The sequence below is a fragment of the Coenobita brevimanus genome, chromosome 58 (genome assembly GCF_032717465.1).
Source record: "Coenobita brevimanus isolate Jiangsu-jjx chromosome 58, ASM3271746v2, whole genome shotgun sequence".
Classification (NCBI taxonomy): Eukaryota; Metazoa; Arthropoda; class Malacostraca; order Decapoda; family Coenobitidae; genus Coenobita; species Coenobita brevimanus.
In genome coordinates this window covers 28,880,081-28,906,767 of record NC_137011.1, presented here as the reverse complement: position 1 = coordinate 28,906,767, position 26,687 = coordinate 28,880,081, and the positions used below count along the sequence as shown (strand labels likewise).

Genomic DNA, 26,687 nt, shown 5'->3' with positions numbered 1-26,687 from the left:
TGAACTCCTCTTTTTCCATTAGATTCTTTGCATTTTTTAGTATCTCTTCCACAGTGTTTACACTCTGGAAAGTCACCTTTAGAGGTCTTGTCTTGCTTTTCTCGTATTTCCCTAATACGAGAAGAGCAGACAAGACCTCTAAAGGTGACTTTCCAGAGTGTGTGTGTGTGTGTGTGTGTTAGCAGCTTTAGAGCCCTAAAGCTTATTTGATATGCTGGCTATAAAGCATATTAAATTTCGTCTGCTGGAGTTTATTTCACTTACTTTTACATTGAGAGTTTAGAATGTAAACTTTTATCATGAAGGTCCCTCCACTCGTGTTTCGGCTGTAGTCATGGCATCGCCGGGGTTAGGAGATGTTGGTGGGAAGAAGACGCCGCTATTTACACCTCAAGAGATTGATCAGATTGCAAAGTTTCTCGTTGGCAATCAGAGAAGAGAGCGGGAGAATATAATTATTCCTCGAAGCTTCACTCCCACCGTGATTAAGTCCAATGAGGAGAAGACCATTGAGGCGGTGTTGGAGAGTTGTCCCTTTAAATCAGTGTTGTCATTATGTGCCGGTAAGACTTTTTGTATTGGTCTTTTACTTGAGATGATGAAGGTAGGTGGGCTGTCACTATTAAGCCACGAGATAACTTTGAAGCTTTCCGGCTTTAATATTTCCTGTTGAGTTTTTACAAAGTTATCAAACATGCCACATATTGAGAAAGAATTGAAGGAGCTGTGACGTAAAATATTTTTAGTTTTATTTATGTGGAATTTGTGTTACGTGCATCATTGATTGTTATAGGAGAAATTGTTTGCATCTAAGGAAGAAAGAAAAGAAGCTTGAAAGGACGGTATTATTTTACAAGTGCACAGGGATTTGGAATCTCAATTTTACTCTTACGGATATCTAAATCTCACCATTGCGAACATTTTGAACCCTAGAAACAATTTCCAGAAATGAATATTAACGCGAATAAAGATTTTTGAAAATTTTCTGAAAAATTACTCTCTACATAGTCTGGCGATAGTGAGACCCATCGCGGCGCGTGCCTAATGCATTGTGGTCCTGTCTCGTGTGTGTCTAACATCACGTCACAGTTCACGTGACTTATGGGTGGGGCTAAAGCATGTGTCTACTGTTACGTCACGCGCTATCTGCTCATGCGTGAAGCTCAAACTGATACAACCGGCGCGTAATTTTGAATTTCAGATACGCTAGGGTCCCGCAGGATTTGAAAGTCAGTTCGTCTCCAGCCACGACCAGTGAAGCCTGCAAAATTACCGTAAGTACTTCAGGAGCTGTAAACTGGCGAGTAAAGGCATTATTTCGTATTTACACCCGGTTAGGTTAGGTTAGATGAGGTTTCGTTAATGTCAGGGGGGGTCTGGGGGGCAAAGCCCCCTAATAAGCAAACATGGACTCCCTAAGAAGCTTAAAATTTCATTTTTCCGAAGGATTTTAGTGTTTTCGGTTTGAATTTGATAACAGTTTCAGTCGGAAATCACTCGTTTTCGCGTGTTTTCCCCACCCAAAACCCCGCTTTCCCACAGGTCCCCCATTGTTCTTGGCATTGAAAAATATAATTTTATGGCTTAGCTTAGTTTAGCTTAGGAGATAATGGTTTGCTGGTGACAGCGGGCAGGCAATTGTTGGTGCAAGGCGATGGGGAGTAAGCCAGACGGCCCGGCACGCAGCGGCCTGGCTGGTGAAACCAATGTATTTCTGATGGTTTTTGATGTGCCGTGAGTTATTCTGACCTTCATTTCCATCTTAGATCAATATATTATGTGATTTCCCCCACCCAAAAACCCCGGGTTCGCCCATCTCCTCCATTCTTGTGGGGGGAAGGGGGGTGGGGGATATCTTGAAATATACTGATTTGCGGCAGAAATGAAGGTCAGATTCGTTCAAAACACATCAAAAACTATCAGAAATACCTTGGTTTCACCAAAAAAGACGTCCCTGTGCACTTGTAAAATATTACCGAAAGGACAGCTGAGAATGATGAGGTAGGGCATTTTGCTCTGAAATAGACTTTGAAATGAAGCAGTGAGGCTGAGAGCAGGTGTGGTGTGTATCAATGAGATCGGAGGGTAATCTTTAAGGAGACATGGGACTGCCTTTTAAAAATTAACTTTTTTTTTTTTTTTTTTTTTTGCCTACCTTACCCTTGAACTGAGTCTGATTTTATAAATGTGTAGAAGTGTGGTGTGATGAAATAATGAATCAGCAGTCATTTACCAAATGGGCACTTTTAATAGGGAAATATAATTTTTTTTCACCATATCAGTTCATACACACCTAGTTATCAGAAATCCAGTCCCAAAATTGTGCATAATTATTACTTAAAAAAAAAAAAAGGATTCAGCGAAAACATGTTAAATTAGCGGGTGTTTCCTTTGTAGATCGCCAGTATGCCTTGACAGACTTGTAGTTTGCATAAATATTGATTTACAGTTCAAATAAATGTATTTGCGTGTAATACAGAGATACACAGAGAGAGAGAGAGATACACAGAGATGTTGTTCTGGAAGAGGCTTATGCCTGTGACTCCAGCTCAGTAGCCTGGTTCTCACTATGTTGTCTGCCGCGTGTGGTGGTTATGGGTGCTCTATAATTATATTTCTGTTCCTGGCCCTTCCATATTTTGTCAAGGTTACTTTCAAATTGTGCCACACTCTCTGCATTTATCACCCATTCTGGCAGATTGTTCCAGTTATTTGAGAAGGCATATTTCCCGATGTTCAGTCTCGTTCTCGTCTTGAAAATTTGGTTTGAATTTCCTCTAGTCACGTTGTCCTCCCTCAGCCTGAAGATCCCTTCTGTGCAGTGTTGGTTGTACTTCTCAGTGACAATTTTGTATGCCTCAATTAGGTCACCTCTGGATCTTCTGTAAGCCAGAGTAGGTAGTTCCAGCTTCTTTAGACGCTCTTCGTAGGAAAGTTCCTTCAGTTGTGGTACCATTTTAGTAGCACGATGCTGAACATTCTCCAATGACTCCACGTCCTTAACCAAGTGGGGACACCAGATCTGGTTAGCATACTCCAGATGCGGCCTCACCAAGGCAGTATATGGTGCTTTGAAGATCGTGGGATCCAGATGTACAAATGTTCTTATTATGCCCACAATCTTGTTCGCCTTGTTGATCTTCTCAGCTAGGTGTTCGGAGTATGTCAGCTTGTCGTCCATAATGACACCAATGTCCTTTTCAGCACTCATCCTGGCAGTCCTGTCAAATGTGACATACTCCTGATCTTCTACACTTGACCTGCCTGTTCTCATGTACTTGCTCTTTTCAGGATGGAAACTGAGCATCCACTTTTCAGACCAGGTCCGCAATTCACTCAGATCCCCCTGGAGCTTGTCACAGTCTTCGTTTTCAGCGATCCTCCTGAATAGTTTTGTATCATACGCATACAAATACAAATTGCATCCATGTTTGATTACTTCAGGAAGATCGTTGATGAAAATGACAAATAACATTGGACCAAGCACCGAGCCCTGGGGTACACCACTTGTGACTTCCAGTCTGAGGCCTCTCTGTTGATCTTTACACAGTGCCGCCTTCCAGTCAGGAATCCCTTGATCCATCTTAATATGTTGCCATCAAAGCCATATCTCTGCACTTTCGCCAGTAATCTTTCGTGAGGCACTCTGTCAAAGGCCTTCATAAAGTCACAGTAGATGACATCGATGGCATCACCCTCATTGATAGCCTCTGTCCACTTATCTATAACCTGAATCAGCTGGAGCACTGTCAACCTTCTTGTGATGAATCCAAATTGTTTGTCACTGAATAAATTGTCTTTTCATGTGAGTCATTATTACCTCTCTCAGAACTGACTCCATAATTTTACTGAAGACACTTGTTAGACTCACAGGTCTATACCGTAGTTACCAGGATCACTCTTGTTGCCTTTCTTATAAATTGGTGTGATGTGAGCAATATGCCAATTCTCAGGTATTATCCCGTTTTCAAGTGAGCTGGTAAAGATTATATTAAGTGGAGCTAGCAGTTCCTCGATTAGTTCTTTAATGACCCTTGGATGCACCCTGTCTGTGCCCGGTGATTTATTTCTCTTCAGCTTCTGAATGACCTTCCTAATCATGTCTTGGGTGATCTCAATGTGTCCCAGGTTTGGTACCAGAGTCTCTAGTGGTTGAGGCCTTGGCACCTCTCCTTCAGGCTCGGTGACAAAGACAGTGGAAAATTTTTCGGAAAGAACTTTCACTTTCTCTTTGTCACATGATGTCTTCATTCTCCCATCCTCATCCATGTACAGGTCTGCTATTCTCGATTTGGTTCTTGTTTTTGATGACACATACTTCCAGAAGATCTTCGGGTTTTCTTTCACATGCTTTGCTATATTCTTCTCTTTTAGCTTGGTGGCATTTCGTGTCTCCCATCTGACTTGATTATTTAGTCTCTTGTACTGTGTCACAAGTTCTACCCACTCTCAGTCTTGACCTGTCCCTGCATTCCTTTTCATCTCCGTCAACCTTCCCCATAGTCTCTTTTTTTTCTAGATTTTTGTACGTAGTTTTCTTGTCATTGTTAGGTTCTCATTTGTTATCATGTATGACTTTTGTCTGTTAGTGACTCTTCTCTGTGGTATGCACTCATCTATTGTCTCCCTCAGCTTTTGGGAAAATTTCTTCCATTTTTCTTCTGTGGTTAGGTTCGCTGATAGATATTGGTTCCAGTCAATGTCAAGCCTTCTCTCCATTTGTTGGTAGTTGGCTTTCTCGTACATATAGTACATGCTTTTGCCCTTTTCCTCCATATCTGTCAGATCACACATGACTTTTATACAGGCATGGTCTCCTCTTCCCAGAGAACTACTTAGTTCAATTTCCTCAGTGACTGAATCATCGTTACTGAACAATAGGTCCAAAAATTAGAAGTTTATCAAGACGAGTTGTCAAGCAGATGGCAAAATAGTTCTGCTGACTTTAGCAGATTTTTTGTACTGAATCCTGATTTTTAAAAATTAAAAGTTAAATTAAGCAGAAAATTTTGACCAGATTTCAGATTAGGTTTGTATGAATCTATATGATGATAAATAGTATGGTATGATATTTGCCAATTAAAAGTACCGATTCGGTAAATGACCAGTTTGGTATTTTGTCGCACCCCGGAAATGTGTTTTAGAATATGAAGAGGATCCATCAGTAAGCAAGGAAAATATGATTACTTAAGGGATAAGTTTGGTTACCATAAATAGGTTAGGTTAGGTTTGTATAAAATAGGTTAGGTTAGGATAAATAAGGGTGGGCTAAGTTACAAATATTTACTGGTAGGTTAGGTTTAGTTGGCTACCAAAATTTAGGTTAGGTTTGGATCAGTAGGCACTGATAAGGATAATTACATTAAAAAATGGCTTTCTAAGATGGCATCTGTCTGTCTTTGTGCACCACAAGATGGTGTCTGTCTGTAAACAAACATTGCTTTTTCAAATGCTTTTCACCAATTTTAAAAGAAATAAAAAAACCTTGAAACTTGGAAATGCAATCAGAAAATAGTTAAAGAATCTCATGAAGAACTAAGGTAAGGAAGAAAACTGCAAAATAAGTTGGTTCTATCTCCTAAGCAAGGTTGAATGGGTACACTCATGTGGTGAAAAGAGAGGGGTAATTTAATAGTTGAAACATAAGACCACCTCTTAGAAAGTATTTCCCCCCACCCTTCCTTTGAACTAATTCAGTGACTTTGGAAATGTTTACAGAAGTGCATTTTCGGATATGAAGAGTATCCATTGATAAACAAGGAAAATATGGTTACATAAGGGATATATTGGGATAAGTTTGGTTAGATTAGCATTAGATTGGTTAGGTTCAAATAGAATAGGTTAGGTTAAGATGAATAAAATAAGGGTAGTTTTGTTAAGAAATGTCATTCTAAGAAGGCATCCATCTGTCTGTATGCACCACAAGATGGCATTCATCTAAACAAACACTGCATTTTAAAAAGCTTTTCATCATATTTAAAACAAATAAAAAACACTGAAACTTGAAAAAACAGTCAGATAATACTTAAAGAAACCCATGAAGAGCGAGGGTAAGAAAAAAATTGAAGAAAACTGGAAAATAACGTGGTCCTGTCTCATTAAGGATTACCGATCAGAATAGCAAGGTTGAGTTGGTACACTCTTGTAGTGAAAAGAGAGGAGCAAGAGCCAGTTAAGGAGCATGGAGAAAGCAAATGGAAGCTAAAAGATTGAGAGGCAGTGTAGATAACGCTACCGGTAGTTGTGAGAGATGCGGAGCTTGTAGACTGTCATGGACAGACAGATATGGAGAAGACTTATTTCAGAGTAAATGCATAATAATAGGGAATGGCCGTTAAAGATTATCTTTTTTACAGTTGTGTGGGTAGCATCAGTTGTACAGTGTAGGCATCTATCTGTCTACCTGTGGCCAGATGCCTCACCTCCGTAAGGGGTGGCCACAAACAAATTGCCTCCATGTCGCTCTGTCCAACACCATTTCACTGCCGTGCCTCCAGATCACACACCCCTCATTCATATAGGCCTACCTCTCCATTCCATCCCTACATCTCATCCTCGGCCTCCTCCTCCCTTTCCCCCCCCTCCTCCTCACTCACATACACTCTTCTCATTAGTCTCTTGCATTCCATCCTCTCCACATGGCCAGACCACCTCAGTGTATTTCTCCTAGCACTTTCTTTATGTTTCGGATTTTGCTTTTCAGCCAGATTTTTCGCTCTGTCAGATAATGACATACTGGGTATGTCAGGTACTTACTGTCTCATTGAATAAAGAAGGGATTACTGTACATAGTAAATTTTTGTTGCTACTTATAAGGCTGAAATGCTATAAATTGTAGTTCATTCATTTTGCCTAGGCAGAGATTTTTACCTGTTTCAGGTTATTTCCCATAGCTTGGTGGCAGAATAAGACTGTACTGTGGCTTTACATCTTTTCTACGGGACTTCTTCATGACTAGCACTTTATTTTAGTATTAATCCCTTGTTATATATTAACATTCAAGATGGAGAGAAATGGCAGTATGATGTCAGGTTAAAGTGAATGGAGTATGGTATAGTTTCCTCCAGTGTACCAGTTGTATGTAAAAAGCAGCGATACAGTATTTAAAGCACATCGTCTTCTTTGATATTGCTTTACTTATAATTGCTGATATTCCTAGGTTTTGTGTTGGGTGGAGGTATTGGCCTGTTTGCAGCCAGTGTGACCCCAACAATTCCAACACATGACAAACCACAGCAGAGTGCACGTGAGGTTAGTACAGTACATCACCTTTGTGTACTGTTTTACTTCATTATCACAAGTACAGTACTGTAGCTACAGTAGGCTAAAAGTATAACATGCAGTTAAAGCCCTCTCAGATTGAAGTGGTCAGTGTGGATTAATACAGTACAGTACCGAACTCTATATAAGAACTTACCGTATTCAAAATTTTGTATTTGCTTGGAAAATTGTGAGACACTGTAGGCCTCTGTTGGTGTTGTTATTGTTTCCTCGGGCTTATTGAAGCATTAACCCAGTGGACTGCTGACTGAAGTTGCCCTTCTCCAGTAGTTCACAATTATTTTGGGGGGGACAAGGAGGGAGTTGAGGAACATTTATATAAGCGGGCTGCTCTGCTACCTGGTTATATTGATGTCACTGTGTGAAAGTGTCCATTTCCAGCACCACTATACGCTTGCACCTGTTGTAATCACAGGCCCCAGCTGTGATAGTCATCATAGGTTTTCCACCTCAATGTGGTCATATTGTCAAGATATGTTTATATTCTTTTTTATACAGCAATATTCATGAACACTAATGATATGAAATAGATATGAGTAACTCATGAAAAAATTCATTACTAAGGTGTAATATGTGATATCTGTCACCAAGGAAAAGGTTCTGGAGTCTTACACCACACTACAGTACAGTATCTTGTTCAGTCAAGAGAAATCCTCGTCACCCTTGCTGCTGATGATGATGAAATCCTAGCATTCAAGGGGTTAATAATAATAATTCTTTTTCGGACAGGTTCTGAGGGAACTGAAGGTGTCAACACTGTCCTATGGTAAAAATTTCGCAGCCATCGGATTTATGTTTGCTGGGGTGGAGTGTATTATCGAATCTGTGAGTAGACTTTTGTATTTATTTATTTATTATTTATATGAACCTTGAAATACCTGCACTGGGTTCTCATTTTTTATTAGGTTGATGTATAATGGATTTTAACTTGCCACCCTAGATGATTATTATTTTTTTTTTTTTAAGGTTAACAGTAGCATCTCATAGTGAAAGACTCAGACATTAATGTCTTCAGTAAATTGATGTGTATGCAATGTGAGGTGGAGTTAGGATTCCCAGGGCTGGAGTGGTTAGTAAATGAGTGTGGACTGTTCAGTTGGGCAGACCTTTTTTTAATTCTCTCTCTCTCTCTCTCTCTCTTGACCCTACCTTATCTCCTCCAGTCGTGGAAGAAGAGGTATTATTGTGACTGTTATAGTTAAGGTGTTACATATTATATTCCTGCTACCGCAGATTTTTTTTTTTTTTTTCTCATACAGCACAGGAAGTACCCCTTATAATAAAGGGATAGAAACAGTCTCCATTAACTTTCATAATAATGGCAGTAAGAATGGGATGAGTAGAGGAAGATGTCACCTGTTTCACTGGCTGCCCTGATTATATTATTTTGATTGAAGTTGTATGCGGCTTTCATGGATTTGGAGAAAGCATATGACAGGGTGGATAGACAAGGATTGTGGAAAGTATTAAGAATATATGGAGTAGATGGGAAGTTGTTGAATGCTGTGAAGAGCATGTATGATGGTGCGAAGGCTGCAGTGCGTGTGGATGGTGAACTAAGTGAATTTTTCTCTTTGAAGGTTGGGTTGAAACGGGGATGTGTCTAGTCTCCGTGGTTGTTCAATCTGTACATGGATGGGGTAATAAAAGAGGTACAAGGTAGGGTAGTGGATGTTGGAGTGGCCCTGGTGAGAGAGGATAGTGTTTGGAAACTCCCTGTACTGTTGTTTGCAGATGATACTGTGTTGTTGAGTGAAGACGAAGGGGAGCTGCAAGGCTTGGTGGATGAGTTTGGGAGAGTGTGTAAGAAACGGAATCTAAAGGTGAATGTAGGGAAGAGCAAAGTGATGGTCTTTGAGAGAAGTGAAGTCAGTGAATGTACAGCAAGGTTGGATGGTGAGGAATTGGAAAATGTGAGTATGTTTAAGTACTTGGGTAGTGTGATGAGTAAGGATGGAGGTTTGGAGGGTGAAGTGTTTGAAAGGGTACAGCAGGGAAGAAAGGTTGCTGGTTCTTTGAAAGCAGTGATAAGAAACGGAAGGTAGCATGGAAGTGAAAAAGTTACTACATGACAGTATTGTGATAACCAACTCTAACGTATGGAAGTGAAGCTTGGACGTTGTTGGAAGGACACAAGTCAAGAGTGAGAGCAGTGGAAATGAGTTATCTAAGAGGAGCCTGTGGAGTCACATGGAGAGAGAGGCTGACGAATGAGGATATAAAGGAGCATTGTGGTGTTGATGTGGATGTGATAGGAAGCGTTATGAGGAACACACTGAGGTGGTTTGGCCATGTGGAGAGGATGGAGGGTGAAAGACTGACGAAGAGAGTGTATGTGAGTGAGGTGGAGGGAGGAAGAGGGAGGGGGAGGCCAAGGATGAGATGGAGGGATGGGGTGGAGAGGTATATGAGAGAGGGGGGTGTGAGTTAGGAGCAGGGCAGTGAAATGGCGGGGGACAGGGCAACTTGGAGGCGATTTGTTTGTGGCCACCCCAAACGGGATTGAGGCGTCTGGCAATAGATAGATAGATAGATATTTATTTGTTTATGTATTTATATATTAAACTTGCCCACCCAAATGATCTTGGGAACAGAATTGAGATGGTTGAATGGGTGTGTGCCTTATTTTTCCCTGGCATTTGGATGTTAGTTATCATTTTTTTTTTTTTTTTTTTTTTTTTTATCTTACCCACCCCCTTAGTAATGGGAATAGAGTTGATTTGATGATGACAGGTAATTTTTAAAAGTATGTATTGCATTCCATACATTCTATAATACATGCACAGTTTTTTTGTGCTACATTAACGTAATAATATTTCTCATCATTTAGTAACTTGGCAATTATTTCAAGTGGACTGTTTATTTTATTTCATGTAATGAAGAACTGTATTTTTTTAAAATCCACCCTTGGCTTTTATAATCATTTATCTATTTATTGCTAAAGTTTTCTCCATCTGCAGTCATCTATGAATGTGAATTAGGTGTCACCAGCTTCAGTGTTTATATGTTTTATATCTTTACATATTTTGCATAGTATTGCCATTACTTATGGTAACAGTTTTGTGTAAATGCATCAAAGACCCTAGGGCCAGAATAGTTCCACTGTAATTTTTGTTGTCATTCTTACACATTAACCCCTAAAGACCTATGCCACACGATTGTGCTTTTGTGTAATTTGACCCGCCAGCCTATCCCGCACGATTGATAAAGACACACAAAAAACTGGGGGAGGGTAAGTCCGCCCCTTTGGTGACGTATATGGGATCAGACCAATGAGAGCTAGAGTGTCTTGGGTGGTATGGCGTGATTGGCCCCCTAAGGTGGGAGAGAAGGACTCTCCCCACCACCGTCACTTTACCTCCCTCAGCCCCATTGCATCATCTCCACATCGTCCCCTCCCAATCAACCATACCCCAACATACTTCCTACAGCGGTGTGTGCATAGCAACCCTTCTTCCCTCTCCCTCCTCCCCCCTCCCTCCTCCCCTATCTCTCCATCCTCCTCCCCCCTCCAGCCACACACACTCCACCTCCACGTTTTGCTTGGCTTGTTTTGTTGCTATGGGCGTATACCAGACTGACATTTCATGCCTAGGGACCACTTCACATTGACATAAGTTATGTATATATAATTTATCTATCTATCTATCTATTACCAGATGCCTCAATCCCGTTTGGGATGGCCACAAACAAATCGCCTCCAAGTCGCCCTGTCCCCCGCCATTTCACCGCCCTGCTCCCAACTCACACCCCCATCTCTCATATACCTCTCCACCCCATCCCTCCATCTCATCCTCGGCCCCCCCCTCCCTCTTCCCCCCTCCACCTCACTCACATACACTCTCTTCGTCAGTCTTTCACCCTCCATTCTCTCCACATGGCCAAACCACCTCAGTGTGTTCCTCATAACGCTTCCTATCACATCCACATCCACACCACAATGCTCCTTTATATCCTCATTCGTCTGCCTGTCTCTCCATGTGACTCCACAGGCTCCTCTTAAATAACTCATTTCCACTGCTCTCACTCTTGACTTGTGTCCTTCCAACAACATCCAAGCTTCACTTCCATACGTTAGAGTTGGTATCACAATACTGTCATGTAGTAACTTTTTCACTTCCATGCTTCCTTCCGTTTCTTATCACTGCTTTCAAAGAACCAGCAACCTTTCTTCCCTGCTGTACCCTTTCAAGCACTTCACCCTCCAAACCTCCATCCTTACTCATCACACTACCCAAGTACTTAAACGTACTCACATTTTCCAATTCCTCACTATCCAACCTCGCTGTACATTCACTGACTTCACCCCTCTCAAAGACCATGACTTTACTCTTCCCTACATTCACCTTTAGATTCCGTTTTGTACACACTCTCCCAAACACATCCACCAATCCTTGCAGCTCCCCTTCGTCTTCACTCAACAACACAGTATCATCTGCAAACAACAGTACAGGGAGTTTCCAAACACTATCCTCTCTCACCAGGGCCACTCCAACATCCACTACCCTACCTTGTACCTCTTTTATTACCCCATCCATGTACAGATTGAACAACCATGGAGACATGACACATCCCTGTTTCAACCCAACTTTCAAAGAGAAAAATTCACTTAGTTCACCATCCACATGCACTGCAGCCTTCGCACCATCGTACATACTCTTCACAGCATGCAACAACGTCCCATCTACTCCATATATTCTTAACACTTTCCACAATCCTTGTCTATCCACCCTGTCATATGCTTTCTCCAAATCCATGAAAGCCACATACAACTTCTTTCCCTTCTCTAGAAACTTTTCCACTAAAGATCTAAAAATGAATATCTGATCCACACAGCCTCTTCCCTTCCTAAAGCCTCCCTGTTCTTCTCCAACTAATTTCTCTGTTCTTTCTCTAACTCTGTCAGTAAGTATCCTACCATACACTTTTCCTATTATACTAAGAAGACAAATGCCCCTATGATTACCACACACTTCTTTTTCCCCTTTTCCTTTGTACAAGGGAATAATTATACCTGACTTCCAATCCTCCGGGACTCTACCTTCCTCCCAGGCCAATCTGCACATCTTCCACATCCATTCTGCTACTATCTCTCCCCCATGCTTCAGCATTTCACCACACACTCCATCAATTCCTGGGGCTTTCCCCGATTTAACTTTCTTCATTGCTTCCACAACTTCTATCCTACTGATTTCTTCCTGTCTTCTCACCTCCCTCCTTCTCCCAGCCATTCCTCAGTCACTTATACTCGCATTACTTCCATCTTCTATGTTCAACAATTCCTTAAAGTGTTCTCTCCATCTGCTCAATTTTTCTCCCTTCTCCACTAGTAATCTGCCATTTTTATCTTTCACTCCCTTGCTAACTTCACTTCCACCCTGTCTTACTCTTTTCACCTTTTTCGAGAACATTTTCTTATTTACCGTAAATAATGCATTTTCTGTACATTTTCTGTTTTCACCCATGGGGGATTGGTAACTTTTTTTCATCTTTGACGGGTGATTGTGCGATAACTATTTGGTCAGTCTGGCTGAAACATACCTTTTTCAGAAAGTAAATTCATTCTCTTGAAATGTGGAAGAAAAATTTTTACCTTTGGTGAAAGTCGAAAAATTGACCCTGTTTTGCAGCTTGATGGACAGACCTGCTGAGCAAATTGCATTCTTTAGGGGTTAATGATTTGTAAAGTTGTGGTGGTGTGTGTGATGTATCAGTATTAATGCCTCTGGTACTATCCTACTAAAGAAAAGAGAAAGGCATTGCCTTAAGAAGAGCATATAACAGCAATCCTGTTGTGTATCTGTAATGTAGCACTGTATTCAAATATACTTTGGCTGATATAATTTAATTTTATATTTCTACTGATTTTATAATTCTGTCAGTAGAATATTTTATTCATTAATGATTTTGTACAGTATCGTGGGAAAACGGACTGGAAGAATGGGACTTATGCAGGAGGCATCACAGGTGGCATCTTAGGATTACGAGGTGAGCAGCAGAAGAGTATTTTATGCATTGAACATTGGAACATGATGGTTTATTTAATTGATATATGGTTTGTTTATTAAATGACGAACGAGTGAATGAATACAGTTTGTTTGGTGCAAATGTGGTCAGTACCGTAATAGTACTCCACTCTTTAGTTATACAATCATGGCATGAATCTCATATATAACACAAGTTATCAGAAAAATATGTTGGGTCCTGAAGGTCACATCACTTGGCTTTGAGTCATTGCTCACTGTCTCATTATTAATTATAAGGAAGTCAGTTTAAAATTTATGTCCACAACTGTATTGACATTAAGAACATGAATGGTATTGAAATAGCATTAACAAAAACAAAAGTTATGCTGGGTATCCGTATGTTGTTGATGCGTAACCCTGCAGCACTGTCCCCCTATCCCCTACCTCTAATGTTGTTGTTGTCATTGTTGGGATGTTGCTGCCCCTGCACTTTCTTTTTCAACATTTAACCCCTTCTTTATCGACCCCTCCCGCCAGGGTAAACATTACGTTTACCCCCCATACCGACCTGATAGCTCCCCCTCCCGTAGTGTGAGGGGTAGCGTATATTTTTTGCCACGTCGAAACCATTCACTCTTTTTTATTTGTTTGTATACTGATGATCACATAAACCCAGTATGATGTTGGTAATAAAAAAATATTATAAAATAAATCATTACGGTATATAAGTTTACATATCTTATGCTAAAGTACTGTTACCCAGGTAACTACTGTACAAAATGGCTTGAAAAAATGTCCTGCACAGATTGATGGCTTATTTATTTACCTTGTAAGCTGAGCATGAAGTGTGTGGACACACGTAATGGTGATGGCGACCTTGACCCACTTGTTGCCGAGAATGCAGCGTCACTAAGCTTGCTACTAATTTCCTCTTCCTCCTCACTCACATCAACTTCGCTATCATTTTCAGGATCACAGTCATCTACTGACACATCAGACATTGCTGCATCATCATGTGATACATGTAAATAAGTATCCTCATGAGGAATAAACTCGTCACTATCGGAATCTGCCAGAGACGCCATGAGAGAAAAATATCCTGTACACCCTCTCTTGTGGTCAAGTGCGTGGTAACTGACTCTCCCAGGCAGGCCAATGGGTGTAAACTTTGCCGCATGTCAGCAGAAAATATAGTACGATATCTGTAGTAGAAATTATAAATAAAATAATGATTGGTCTAAAAGAGGTTACATCACAGATGAGTGAGCAAACCATTGGTGCCACCGCAACTCAGTCATGACGTATCTTATGATGTCAGAATTCGTCAGAACTTCGTCACAGTCTTTGTTGTCAAAACACAGAGCTGTTGCTAACCCAAGGTCCTCAGAAACAGCCTTACTGGGCTCCCCTGAGGCCCATAAGCTGCCATTCATTAGAGAGTGTACCAGCGTACAACAGTAGCGGTTCCGGTGCCTCACGGGTGTTTACAGGCGATGTACGGGGGTACATCAAATCACATTTTCGGTAAAGAAGGGGTTAAGTTTAATCCTTCAATGGTGCATTCATTTACATCATGCTTTTTTGCCATTTCTACCTACCTCTTTCCCCGCTCTAACTCCTTTACTGTATCACACATTTGGGTGTACGTGAAGATGCAGCGTTTTCTGGGTGGCTGGGGCTGATCGTGCAGCATGACTATGAGTCAGTGTCCTCACTCAACACTCAAACACACAAAAAAATCTTGCTGCACGGCGCAGGTAGAACTTGGTGAGATGCGAGAAAGGACTGGGCCTTCAAGTGTGAGCCCAGGACATGTACCTGGAGGTCCATCCATCCATCCACCCATCCATCATCCAATCCTATGTTGCCTCATGAGGAGTGTAGGAGTCCTGGGCTAGGCAAGTTGGTCCTGACATTTAAAATGATAGTGACCTACCTTACTCATTCTTAAGTGGCATTACGTGAGCAGTAAACCCCAACCACCCCTTGGAAATAAGCCTACGCAGGCTCAGTCCAATCGGAGCGCCTTAATTGCTCACTAAACCACCAGGTGCCATAATTTGGTTATATGGTTACCATCCAGCGTAGTAAATGATTTCCTGGTGTACAGGAAACCATTTGGCTTGTCACTCAGTGTTGTCAGCCATAGGCAGAAGGAAGAGGAAAGAATCAAGGAAAGAAAGAAGAGGGAGTGTAAAGTCACTCATAGGCAGAAGGAAGAGGAAAGAAAGAATGGGAAGGAAAGAAGAGAGGAATACTAGGAGGTAAGCTGGCCAGTTACTGCAGGGCGAGTCAGGAGGTGATGTCGCTGCATGCTTCTGTACTATACAGTCAGTCGTTGCGTAACACGCGGTTGAGTATCACACTTTTCATGTAACACAGTCAGCATGATGGCACAGGTCATATTCAACATGGGGAAAAATCTCGAGCTTACTTGGGAAGTGTCAGCTGTCCTGGTGATGCAATTTGAAAGTATGGTAGTTAAATCACTTACATTGCTTTACCTGATGGTGAGTATAAGTAGGGGGTAATTTATGTGGGGTAGGGTGGTAAGAAAGGGTAAAAGTGAAAACTTTGGAAAGTCACCGGAACACATTGCACCGTCATACATGCGAACATATTGTCATACATGCAAACATATTGCTTGAGTAACGTGTTTCAGTAACATGTTCCTTGTCTAGTCCATATTGTCTGCATTACTGGATGATTAGCTGTACAGTGAAAGCTCAGTTAACTGTTTGAAATACGGTATCTGGATTTCGGCATATCCAGGCCATGACCGAACGATACAGTGGCACAGTAATATGTAAAATTATCTGTATGACAGCTCCTGTTTAAATGAGTGTCCAGTTGCCAGTGAGTGAGCCACGGGTAAGTGGGAGTGAGTCTACCCCCCACCCACGCCTCCCACTCATGACCTGCTCATGAAGGTGGTGGGGTGGAATTTGGTGAGGCAATTGTTAAGGAGGGGATGCCACCACCAAAGAGATGCTCTTGTTTGCTCATTTGCTAAACATACATTTTACTTTAATGCCTAGACGCTGGGAATTTTTTGGCACAGACCCTCTCGCAACAGCTATATTTCCCAGACCCTCATATCTGGGAAAGTATAGCATTTAGGGATACAAACTAAAATACTATATTATTCACCAATTCTTCGTCTTGTGAAAAGCATCCCTAGGTCTGCAGGTGGTTGTGTTGATGAGTAATGACGTGAAGAAGATGAGTAACTTTCGGTGGGTGAAGTAGGATGTCTTTGTGCCTGTGCACGCGACCCCAACTTTGGCTTCGCCCTCAACATGATAACTTCTCAACTACTAAATAAATTAGACGCAGTGGCGTCCAAGGCACACCCTGTGGCACTATCAGTGAGCCCTTTCCTAGTATCCTTGGGCAGAGGTTTGGCAGGGTTGGATGAGGCAAGGGGTCTGTGTAAGACGGGAATGGAATCGGACGAGGAGGTTTCAGAAAACATTGTTCAGCACCTAGCTGAGACACAGAGAAGACTGATGTATGCATGCGTTGGGTGGCGGGAATTTCTCCCTACCCTTTGGTGATGAGATCAAATGGCAGCCACTTCGAACTGTGACGGGAATACATTCGCGGTTCCTACCGACGTCTGGCGGTCTCAGCCCACCCCTTTTACGTCTTTCCATACCGACACCAGGCGCGTAGGGGTTAAGCAATAGAAGCACCTTCCCAAATCAGTTCTTCTTCATGATAGTCTGTTATATTTTTCTGATTATTTCTGGGGCAGTAAATAAATGTTTCATGTTAAATCTGTTTCTCCATTGTTTTTAGCATTTCCACTATGATAACTCTTCTTTGATTTGTCATTGTAGTGGCGGACGGAACCTAAATGTTCAACTATACCTAGCCTAATCTAGCCCAACTGTACCTAGTAATTTAATCCAACCTAACCTACAGTTGGGAAATTGGGAATCGAAATCCACCTCTGAGTATGTTGAGTAAGTTTCTTCCATTGTGCGGTAAACAAACAGTCGTAGGCACTGCTTAAGGAACGTGGTGATCGTAACAGGGGGATAATTTTTTAGCAAGAAAAGGTAATTTACCACCCTGAAAATAGTCAGAAAAATACAGAAGAGAAACTGGAGGAATATGAATTGAATTGGTAAGGTCTTTCTACTGCTTAAAGTTAAGCTTACATTTACCGCCCATTCTTTTGTTTGTTCGTGTGTGTGTATGTATGAAAGAAAGAGTATTGATACAAACCGTAATGTTTTCCATTATTAACCCCTTAATAGCTGCCGGCATTGAACAATGCTTACTGTACCAGTGTCAGTGATGTCTAGTTAGTGTGAGCTATAAATAACAGTGAATAATTATGGAAAGGAAATAAAGGTCGCTGGTATGATTACATGACCCTCCTCTACCATCCCAAGCAGTCAGGGAGTCACATAATCTCGGATGTTTTCTCCTGTGTGGCATATGTGCCGTAATTTGATTAATTCTTCCATAAATCATAGTGAATCACTGGACAGGTTTAGGAAGTTAAAAAACACATTGCCAGGTGCACCAGGTGATTCTGTTCACATCTGTAAGGAAAAGAGATTGATTTTTAAGTTTGAAAAAATGGTCACGGGTCTGGCCAGGGATGCATGCAAATTAATGAACCCACGACCATTGAGGGGTTAATAAATCAGTCTAACAGTACTTGTGTTGTGTTTCTGCTGGATTAATCATGATTGTGGACTATTTTGGCATCCCCTCACACCATATAGTATCCCTTACTATAAATTTAATTGGTGGGTAGCAATAATAATAGACAGAAAAGACATCATCATAGTGAAGGGGTTAGGCAGATGGACTACAGTGTAACAAAGGTTCAGTGGATATGCTGTTTGGAAGTTTGCATAAGTTTTTACTCCTCTACAGTTCAAGTTTATATTGAATATAAAGCTTTACTCCACAAAATGCAATACTGTATTGTACACTGCTTAATCCTACAGATATTTTACATCATCATCATTATCCATATCAGTATCTAGTTTCCCACTTGAATGAAGGAGAAGCAAACCAAAATCTGCCCAGCTGAATGTGCCATGCTCATTCAGTCACTGTATGAGTCCCTGGAATCCTATCTCCATCTTTCAGACATGCATATCCACAGTTACTTATAAATTACCAGCTATCAGCTAGAGTCAGTCTGATGACTTTCACTTCACTGGGAAAGAACAGGGGTGCCAAACCCTTGTTATACACTCCTCCATACAAAATTCCTGCGACAAGCTCGTTCCTTAGCTTCATCGCCCTCCATAATTTGCTTTCACACATACATTCATTTACCATATATGTCCACCCTCTTGGCCTGCCGTGCCTAATCCCATCTTCAGTCTCGCTTATATATACCCCTTTCACAACTTTGTTCACACCCATTCTCTCCACATGACCCTACCATCTAAGCACACTCTTATACAATTGTGTGTGCAGACTTCCTTACTCCACATCTTTTATGATTCACATTATTCCTTTTCCTGTCCACTCTCTGCATTCTACACACATTCCTCAACAGCCCCATTTCCCCTGGATTTACTCCTGACCCTTCATTTTCTTGCCATACCATGGTCTTACTTCAGTATATTGAAGTAGGCACTAAAACTGTTGATGCAAGCCTCTTGCAGCCACCACACTGAGACTTCAGTTTCTTATCAAGGCCTTCATAACACCAGCTACTTTCCTTCCCTATGCCGCTCTACTTTTCATTTCTTATGCACATTTATGTCTTTTCTGCCATTGCCCGCAGGTACTTAAAACTGTCTTACCAGTTCAAATCTCTCCATTCACCATAACATCACACTGAGAATCACTTTCTCTTACAACAGCCATCATCACTGTTGTCTACATTTACTTTCAAGGCGTGGTGCATGCAGACATCTGCGAAACTTTTCACCACAGTGTCCAACTCATGTCCTCTTTTAGCAAGCAGCACTGCATCATCTGGATGCATTGGATTTGAGACGGTCCATCCTTCACCATACATTACCATTGGCATCCCTCGCTTCATAACTCATATTTTTCTATCTCCTATAAGCTCATTAACGCTATCAGGTTTCTGGTCTGGGCACATTCTGTCTGAGCTAGAGTCAACCACTCTCATGCTGACCCACATAATGGCACGATATTTTTCTTTGATCCCTTTGTGTAAATACATTTTTCATGATAGAATGTTGGTTTTGATGTCACTTAAAGCTGAATAGTTGTACTTTCTCATAGTATGTTCAAAAAAGGAGAACAGAGAAAACAAAATGTCAAAATGATGAGTTGAAGTTAGGCTAAAACCAAAAATTTTATACTTTGCCATAGAAAAATATTCGGTAAAAAAAAAAAAAAAAAAAAAAAAAAAACTAATAAAGATATGTAAGTCCAGTTTAAACCATGCAAAATTACAAGAAATTTACTTTACAGTGATGTATAGATTATGGTAATTTTTGCATTTTGTTGCACGGTAAAGCGAAAGGGAAGAGATGTACAATTTTATTTTAGTCTCGGCAGCATATACGCTTTGCAAATTTTTTCTTTGATCGATCAGTGTAAATACATTTTCTATGATAGGATGCTGGTTGTGATGTTATTTTGGAGCTGAATAGTTGTACTTTATCATAGTACGTTCAAAAAAGGAAAACAAAGAAAATAAAAAGTAAAAGTGACGAGTTGAAGTTAGGCAAAAACCAAAAACTTTATACCTTGCTGTAGGAAAAATATTTGCCAAGAATAAAGTGATAAAGAAACAAAGCTATGAGTCAGACCAGCTGTGCAGTACCTGTCGCTCATAGAGTAACCATTCCTTGACGTCAAGCCCGAGTCTCTTTGTTATGACGTGTAAACTCAATGTATGGTGAATATTTTACAAAAGTTTCTTACAATGACGATTATAAGCGTCATCAGAATCTCTCATGTCGGATTTGAAATGACGATCAAAATCGTCATCGGAATCTCAAAGGGTTAATGTTTACAGTTCTGTATATGGTTAGTGGGGGCGCTCACCATCCACTCACTCGATGTAGTGCTGCTTTGGGTGTCTACCTTTTCCTCTCTTCATTCTATCCTCTTTTGTCTTTCTTTCCTTCATTCTTTCCTCTTCTGCCTACGAGTGATTTTACACTCCCTCTTCTGTCTTTCTTTCCTTCATTCTTTCCTCGTCTTTCTGCTTATGGGTGACTCTACACTGAGTGACAAGCCAAATGGTTTCCCGTACACCAGGAAACCATTTACTGTGCTGGGTGGTAACCATATAACCAAATTATGCCACCTGGTGGTTTAATGGGTAATTAAGGTGCTCCAGTTGATTGAGCCTGTGTAGGTTTTTATCTAAGGGATGGTTGGGGTTTATTGTTCAGGTAATGCCACTCAGGGATGAGTAAGGCTGGTCACGCTCATCTTAAATGTCATTACCAACTTGCTCCTCATTGGGTAACATAGGATTGGATGATGGATGGATGGATGGATATAGAACAGCACTGGGGACGTCACACAACCTTGTCTCACGCCAGCACAGATCTTAAACATTTGCTTAGTTGCCAACCTGTCCTTGTGCATTCTTCGCTACCATTGTACAGACTCGTAATGGGCTGTCATCAGCGTACTGTCTACATTGTACATATGCAAAATCATCCATAATTCCATTGTTTACCAAGTTTTATGCTTTTTCCAGATCCATAAATACCTTATAATCCTTCTCACAAGCCTCTTCCACTTAAACTTTCATTCTCATTGCTGATATTTTTCATCATCATCATCATCATCATCATCATCATCCGGACCTCCTTTCCCACCCTGGGGCGGGGTGAGGAGTAGCATTGTCCAGACAGCCAAAGTTTGGCTGTAAATACAAGGAAATTATAGTAATAAGGGACATCTGAGCTTTTATTATTAGCTTTTTTAGAAGACAAGCACCAAAACACAAATTATTGGAGAGCCATCAGTTTGTGACTCTGAAATTTTTAACGTGTGAAGAGTTATGTAGACTTGTTGGATTAAGCAATCCCACACTGATACATAATCATCATTATCATCATCAACATCATCCAGACCTCCTTTCCCACCCTAGGGCAGGGTGAGGAGTAGCAGTGTCCAGACAGATATACAGTAATACCTTGAAATATGATACCCGTAGATGCGATACCCCGACTTAACGATGGGGATAGAAATACCACCATACCCCACTGAACAATGGCCAAACCCCAGTTTAACGATGGATTTTGATTTTTTAAAAACCAATTTTGATGATATTTTAGACTAAAATTATGTGTGGAAGTTGAGTTATAAACTGTTTTTAGACTTAGATTAATGTGTTTTAGCCATAGGTGGGGTGAACATTTGGGGTACAGTTTATTAGGCTTGATTTTTCCAAACTTATAATTGATAAATTTAGATTTTGTTTGTTGGTTTTAGTGAGTTATTTACAGGTGTTAGGCTTAGGTTAGCTTCCTTGACAGCTGTAAGGCCATTTAGATTGGCTTTAAACTTGTTTTTGGGCTCATTTGTGTGGGTTTTTTTCTTGGTTTGGGGGGAAACCCAAGACTGGTAAACAGTCCACATTGAAATACATGTTAAAAGTACCATGATATACAATACCCCGCCTAGCAATGGGGTTTTATATAACCAATAACATCGTTAAACCGGGTCATGCTTGTACTTTTATCCAGTGAGCTGTTCTAATGTAGGCTAATCTAGTTTTATTCATCCATTCAGTCCAGTCCTGCCTTAGGGTGGGAAAGGAGGTCTGGATGATGATGATGAGGAAGAGGAACATAGGACATGTAGAGAGGTGTATGGTATGTAGGAGGACTACTGGGCCTTGAGAGCAGGCTGTGAAGCCTATGCCCAGAAGTCGGACAAAAAAAAAAAAAAAAAAAAAAAAAAAAAACACTTAGTCCAGACATTTAAGGAGGGAGTCACCAGTTCTTTGCCACTTGTTGCATTATATGAGCAGTAAGGGTCAACCATCACTTGGAAATAAATCCTTACAGATGACATCCGGGTGGAGTGCTGTAACTCATTAGACCACCAGATGCCTAAAAATTGTATGAGAGCAACAGTGCTAATGCACTACATCAGTCCATAGGACAAAGGCCTGCTCTTTATTTCCCTCTGCGTCAGAGAACCACCCCATGATGGGGAAAGTACTGAGGTGCAACAGGGGATCAGATTTATTAATGTTACTTTTTGTCCGGTATATGTAATACAGTACATATGTATAAGCATCAGGCTTGAGCCATTGCATTGTGTGATAATTTCCCAAGTGGTTCATTGTTGCTTTGTGTGTAGCTTGTTAAAGAATGGTTACTTCCTTAGGCAGAATAGACTAGTATAGTAATTAGTCAGAATAAAGCTTCTAGTGCTAGAGATGTTCTTTAGATCTTAATAGAGTTAGCATTAATAGGTTTTAACCCTTCAGACAGGTGTACATTCTTTTGGCTGAATAATGTCAGCTTGTTCTTGCCAGACTAAAATCCTAATGTCCATGTGAATTGTTAAAGATATACATTTAGTAGATAAGACAATTAATGCCGTTTCCTTGTTTTGCAGCGGGTGTTAAAGCTGGTGTGGCTGGAGCATTTGGGTTTGCAGTATTCTCATTTGCAATTGATTACTGGATGAGACATTGATCACAAGCACCTAAACTCGCATCACAGAGGAGTCTTTTCCTAACATCCAGAACTACCTGTTTTATTCTTTGACCAAAAATATTGTTGGATTAAGCTGGCAGTTGAGATATCAGCACCCTTAATTTTCTACATGTGCATTACATTCAGTTGCTACTAGTTACCAGACATGTTTAGCAATCAGTTTTGAGATAAATCATGGGAGAATGAAATGAGTGATACAGAATTCTCATTTGGATGTTTGAAAATTATTGGGTATGAGATTGGCTGATTCTGTTTCGAGTCTAGGTGGGCAGATTTAAATGTTTGGAAGTGTTGTATATACTTTATTAGCAGAGTTTTACAGCTGCTGATATTTTATACCCGTAGGCTTCTATGCTGCTCATGGGGCAACGTAGGATTGGATGATGGAAGGATGGATTAAGAAACTGTCATTTTAGTTGCTTTTTTTTTTTCTTTTTATAGCAACAACTAGTGATGAAGCTTAGGGTTCACATGACTGTCATTTGGTTTTGTTTATCATTACGTTATCATCATCAAAGATTTTGAAGGTGAAAAAGGCAGAAGCAGTGTCTAGTTTAAATTATTGAGCAGTGTCTCAATTGAAAGCAGGAAGTGTTTGTTTTGCATTTTATTTTGTGCCAGAACATGTTCATATTCCACAAGAATCATTAATAGAAAAGTTTTTCCGTTCCCATTTCCCTGCAGCATCAATTCTTAAAAATAGGATTGTCTTCTTACAGATTGATAAAATCATCTCGCCTAACGTGCAGCTTCACAAAGTGCGTCTTGCCTAATGTGCGACGGGGGTCTGACAATAATTAATTATTTTGAAAGTGCATTTGCTACTTGCAATGTGCGACTGGCATGATAATGTGAGGCAAGTACGGTTTTCTCTCGCAATTCGTGAGCATAATTGGTAGCACGCGATGGGTAAGGGTGGGGCTGGTAAGTATGTGTGGTGGGGTGCAGCTGGTGTGTGAGTGAGTGGTGGTCACAGCAGCAGGATGATGATGTAATGTCTGTAGTGTCTGACCTGGACTTTGAGGGTTTCCTGGAGTAGCAACAGGTAGCACCTAACCTAGTGCAAACTAAGATGTGCATTCCATGAAACTGGCCACACAATATTGTGCTTTAAGAGCATTCATTGATCACTGATGCAATCGTCACCAGGGTTGCCATTTGGTATTTTTCATTACCTAATGAGGGGCAATTTGATAATGAAAAATTTGATCGGTAATGATTCAGAATGATTCATTACCAAAAAGAATTTTTACATGTATGAGTGTACCGAGGATGGAGATGGTGGATTATCTTTTTTTTTTTTTTCTTTTAATGCAAGAGAGAAGGAACGAAAGGCTAAGAGCCCACAAACCGTTCCTTCCAGGAAAAAAAAAAAAAAAGAAGTACAAATGAGAGGCAAAACCCCTCCAGTAGTGATGAGAGTGATAGTGAGGCACGGGATGAGGCCCAGGCAGAACAGCTGTGAGTTTTGATTCAGCTTCCGTGGTACAGCCTCGGATACCACAACAACAATTCGCATTATCTAGGCTCTGTACAGTGTTAGTAAGGTCTTGAATTTTCATAATAAATATACAGTATTACTCTTGGATGTTTCTGTCATAAGTTTTTGTTTTGCATTTTAGTTAGGGATAGGTACTGGTGAATAAATATATGAAAATTCAGGATGTGTCGCCCATAAAGCCATTTTAACATGGGATCCTATGCTTCGCAAAGTGCAAATTTATAAAGTGTGACGAGATGTGTCGCCCATATTCGCGCACTTTACGCGAGATGACTGTACTATATAATACGTGATAGCACTGTTGATATTTTCAAGTGTATATATATAGACCTTATGTATACAGTAATGTACAGTGAAATATTCATTGCTGATGCAGGAGAGTATTGGTTGAAAGGTTCACCATCATCATCATCATCATCATCCTAACCTTTCCCACCTAAGGATGGGGTGAGGTAGAATTCCTAATTCCTAAGGACTAATATAATGGCTGCATTTGGAGGATGCTATTGCTTAAGGCTGATGTAATGTAGTTTGTACAGTGTGGTTTTTATAAAAGAAACACTTTGTAAGATGTTTTCCCTATTGTGTTATATTCCTTGCTGTTTATTTTTGGTACCAGGCAGAGGATGTAAAAATGCCTACTGGGTGTTGTTTTTTTTTTTTTTTATGCATATTTGCTGTGCCATGAGGCATGTGTATCCCAGTTATAGTGTAGTTGTTCCTGCTTTATTTGAGTGCTGCCATATAATGGATGTTCATTGTTCTGAAAAAGATGAGAAGTTTTCTTACTGGATTGTTTTGAATCAGCACGTTTGAGGTGTGGCTTAATCCACTCAGCATGTCGCTCTGACAGTTCCAGTCTTAACTAGGCCTTATAGGTGCCAACAGTGACAGAACACATTACCATGCTTTGGTGATGCTCGGACCTGCTCCTGTTGTTTGCTGCAGCTGCTGATGTTCTGGCCCCAGGGTTATCTGGACATGAAATTGTGGACTGCAGGCTAAAGTTGCCTTTCCCCTTCAGTTCAGCATCCTCCTTTTGGGGGATAGGGAGGGATTTGATGTTTGTGCCATGACAGTGGAACTGCCTGGTATAATTGGTGCCACCACATGAAGGCATCCTGCTTCAGTGTTGGTCCTGCTGAGATACTCTGGATATGAAAAGGTTGCTATCAGATTCTTAAACTGATAACTTTAAAGCATATAATGTCCTGAAGCTCTTTGGTTAAAGAGAGAGATTTTATTCTTGAATAATTAAGAGGGTGATGTGAGATCAAAGACCAGTAGCTGGTTCTGCACAATTTTCATAGATGGGGAAACTCATTCACATTAACTGAAGTCCATATTGAGACTACAACACTTACATATATCTTATGCACATCTACAGTCCTAGTGAATGATGAATAGGGTGGCTGTAGGAGTGGCAGAGGGTGTATGGATAAAATATTTGCAATGAGAAAGATAGTGAAGGCGTGTGAGAAGGACAATAAATTATTTATGGCATTTATGGATCTCGAAAAAGCATGGCTGTAGGAGTGGCAGAGGATGTGTGGATCAAATATTTGCAATGAGACATAGTGGAGAAGGTGTGTGAGGGCAATAAAGTTTCTTTGGCATTTATGGATCTCAAAAAAGCATACAACAAAGTAAACAGAAGGATTGTGGAAGGTTATGCGCATGTATGGTGTAGATGGTAAGCTGCTAGGTGCCATCAAGAGTTTTTATGATGGTAGTAAGGCATGCGTAAAGGTAAATTGGCATCTAAATGCATGGTTTACGATCATTGTAGGAGTGCGAAGAGGTTGCATGATGCCCCCATGGTTGTTCAATATGTATGTGGATGGGGTGAAGAGAGACATAAAAACTTGAGTAATGGAGAAAGGGATGGCATTGGCAGTGAATGATGATGGATGGAATATCTCAAAAATGTTTTATGTTGATGGTACGGTGTTACTTGCAAATACTGGACAAGAGCTCAGTAGATTGGTAAAGAGTACTGTAGATGTCTGTGAGCATTGTGTCTTAAGAAAAAATATTGAAAATAGTAATGTGATGGTTATTGAGAGAGAGGGTGACTCCCAGTGTGATGTTACAGTGAATGGTGAGAGACTGGAATTGGTGAGAGAGTTCAAATACTTGGGTACAGTGATGGAAGAGAGAGGAAAATGTGTAGAAGAACTGGAAAGCAGAGTAACACAAGGAAGGAAAGTAGCAGGTGCAATGAAGGCCTCGATAGAAACAGAGGCTTGAATGTTGCAGCTGCACGAGGCTTACATGAAGGAGTGTTAG

At 40.7% G+C, this 26,687-nt stretch overlaps 1 protein-coding gene across 1 annotated transcript; it reads left to right on the top strand.

Annotated features, from left to right (window-relative positions):
- The first annotated feature begins 316 nt into the window (after nucleotides 1-316).
- On the top strand, nucleotides 317-24,952 carry LOC145402650 (mitochondrial import inner membrane translocase subunit Tim22). Its single transcript, XM_080274636.1, has 5 exons — nucleotides 317-563; nucleotides 7,160-7,251; nucleotides 8,011-8,106; nucleotides 13,197-13,269; nucleotides 22,797-24,952. The coding sequence occupies exons 1-5, from the start codon at nucleotides 335-337 to the stop codon at nucleotides 22,874-22,876; spliced, it is 570 nt and encodes a 189-aa protein (XP_080130762.1). The 5' UTR covers nucleotides 317-334; the 3' UTR covers nucleotides 22,877-24,952.
- The last annotated feature ends 1,735 nt before the right edge of the window (nucleotides 24,953-26,687 follow it).

Bases quoted from the DNA above. Each gene is read 5' to 3' on its own strand.
- LOC145402650 (XM_080274636.1), top strand. From the start codon at position 335: ATGGCATCGCCGGGGTTAGGAGATGTTGGTGGGAAGAAGACGCCGCTA. The intron at 564-7,159 runs GTAAGACTTTTT...TGATATTCCTAG, and splicing joins AGTGTTGTCATTATGTGCCG to GTTTTGTGTTGGGTGGAGGT. The intron at 8,107-13,196 runs GTGAGTAGACTT...GATTTTGTACAG, and splicing joins TGGAGTGTATTATCGAATCT to TATCGTGGGAAAACGGACTG.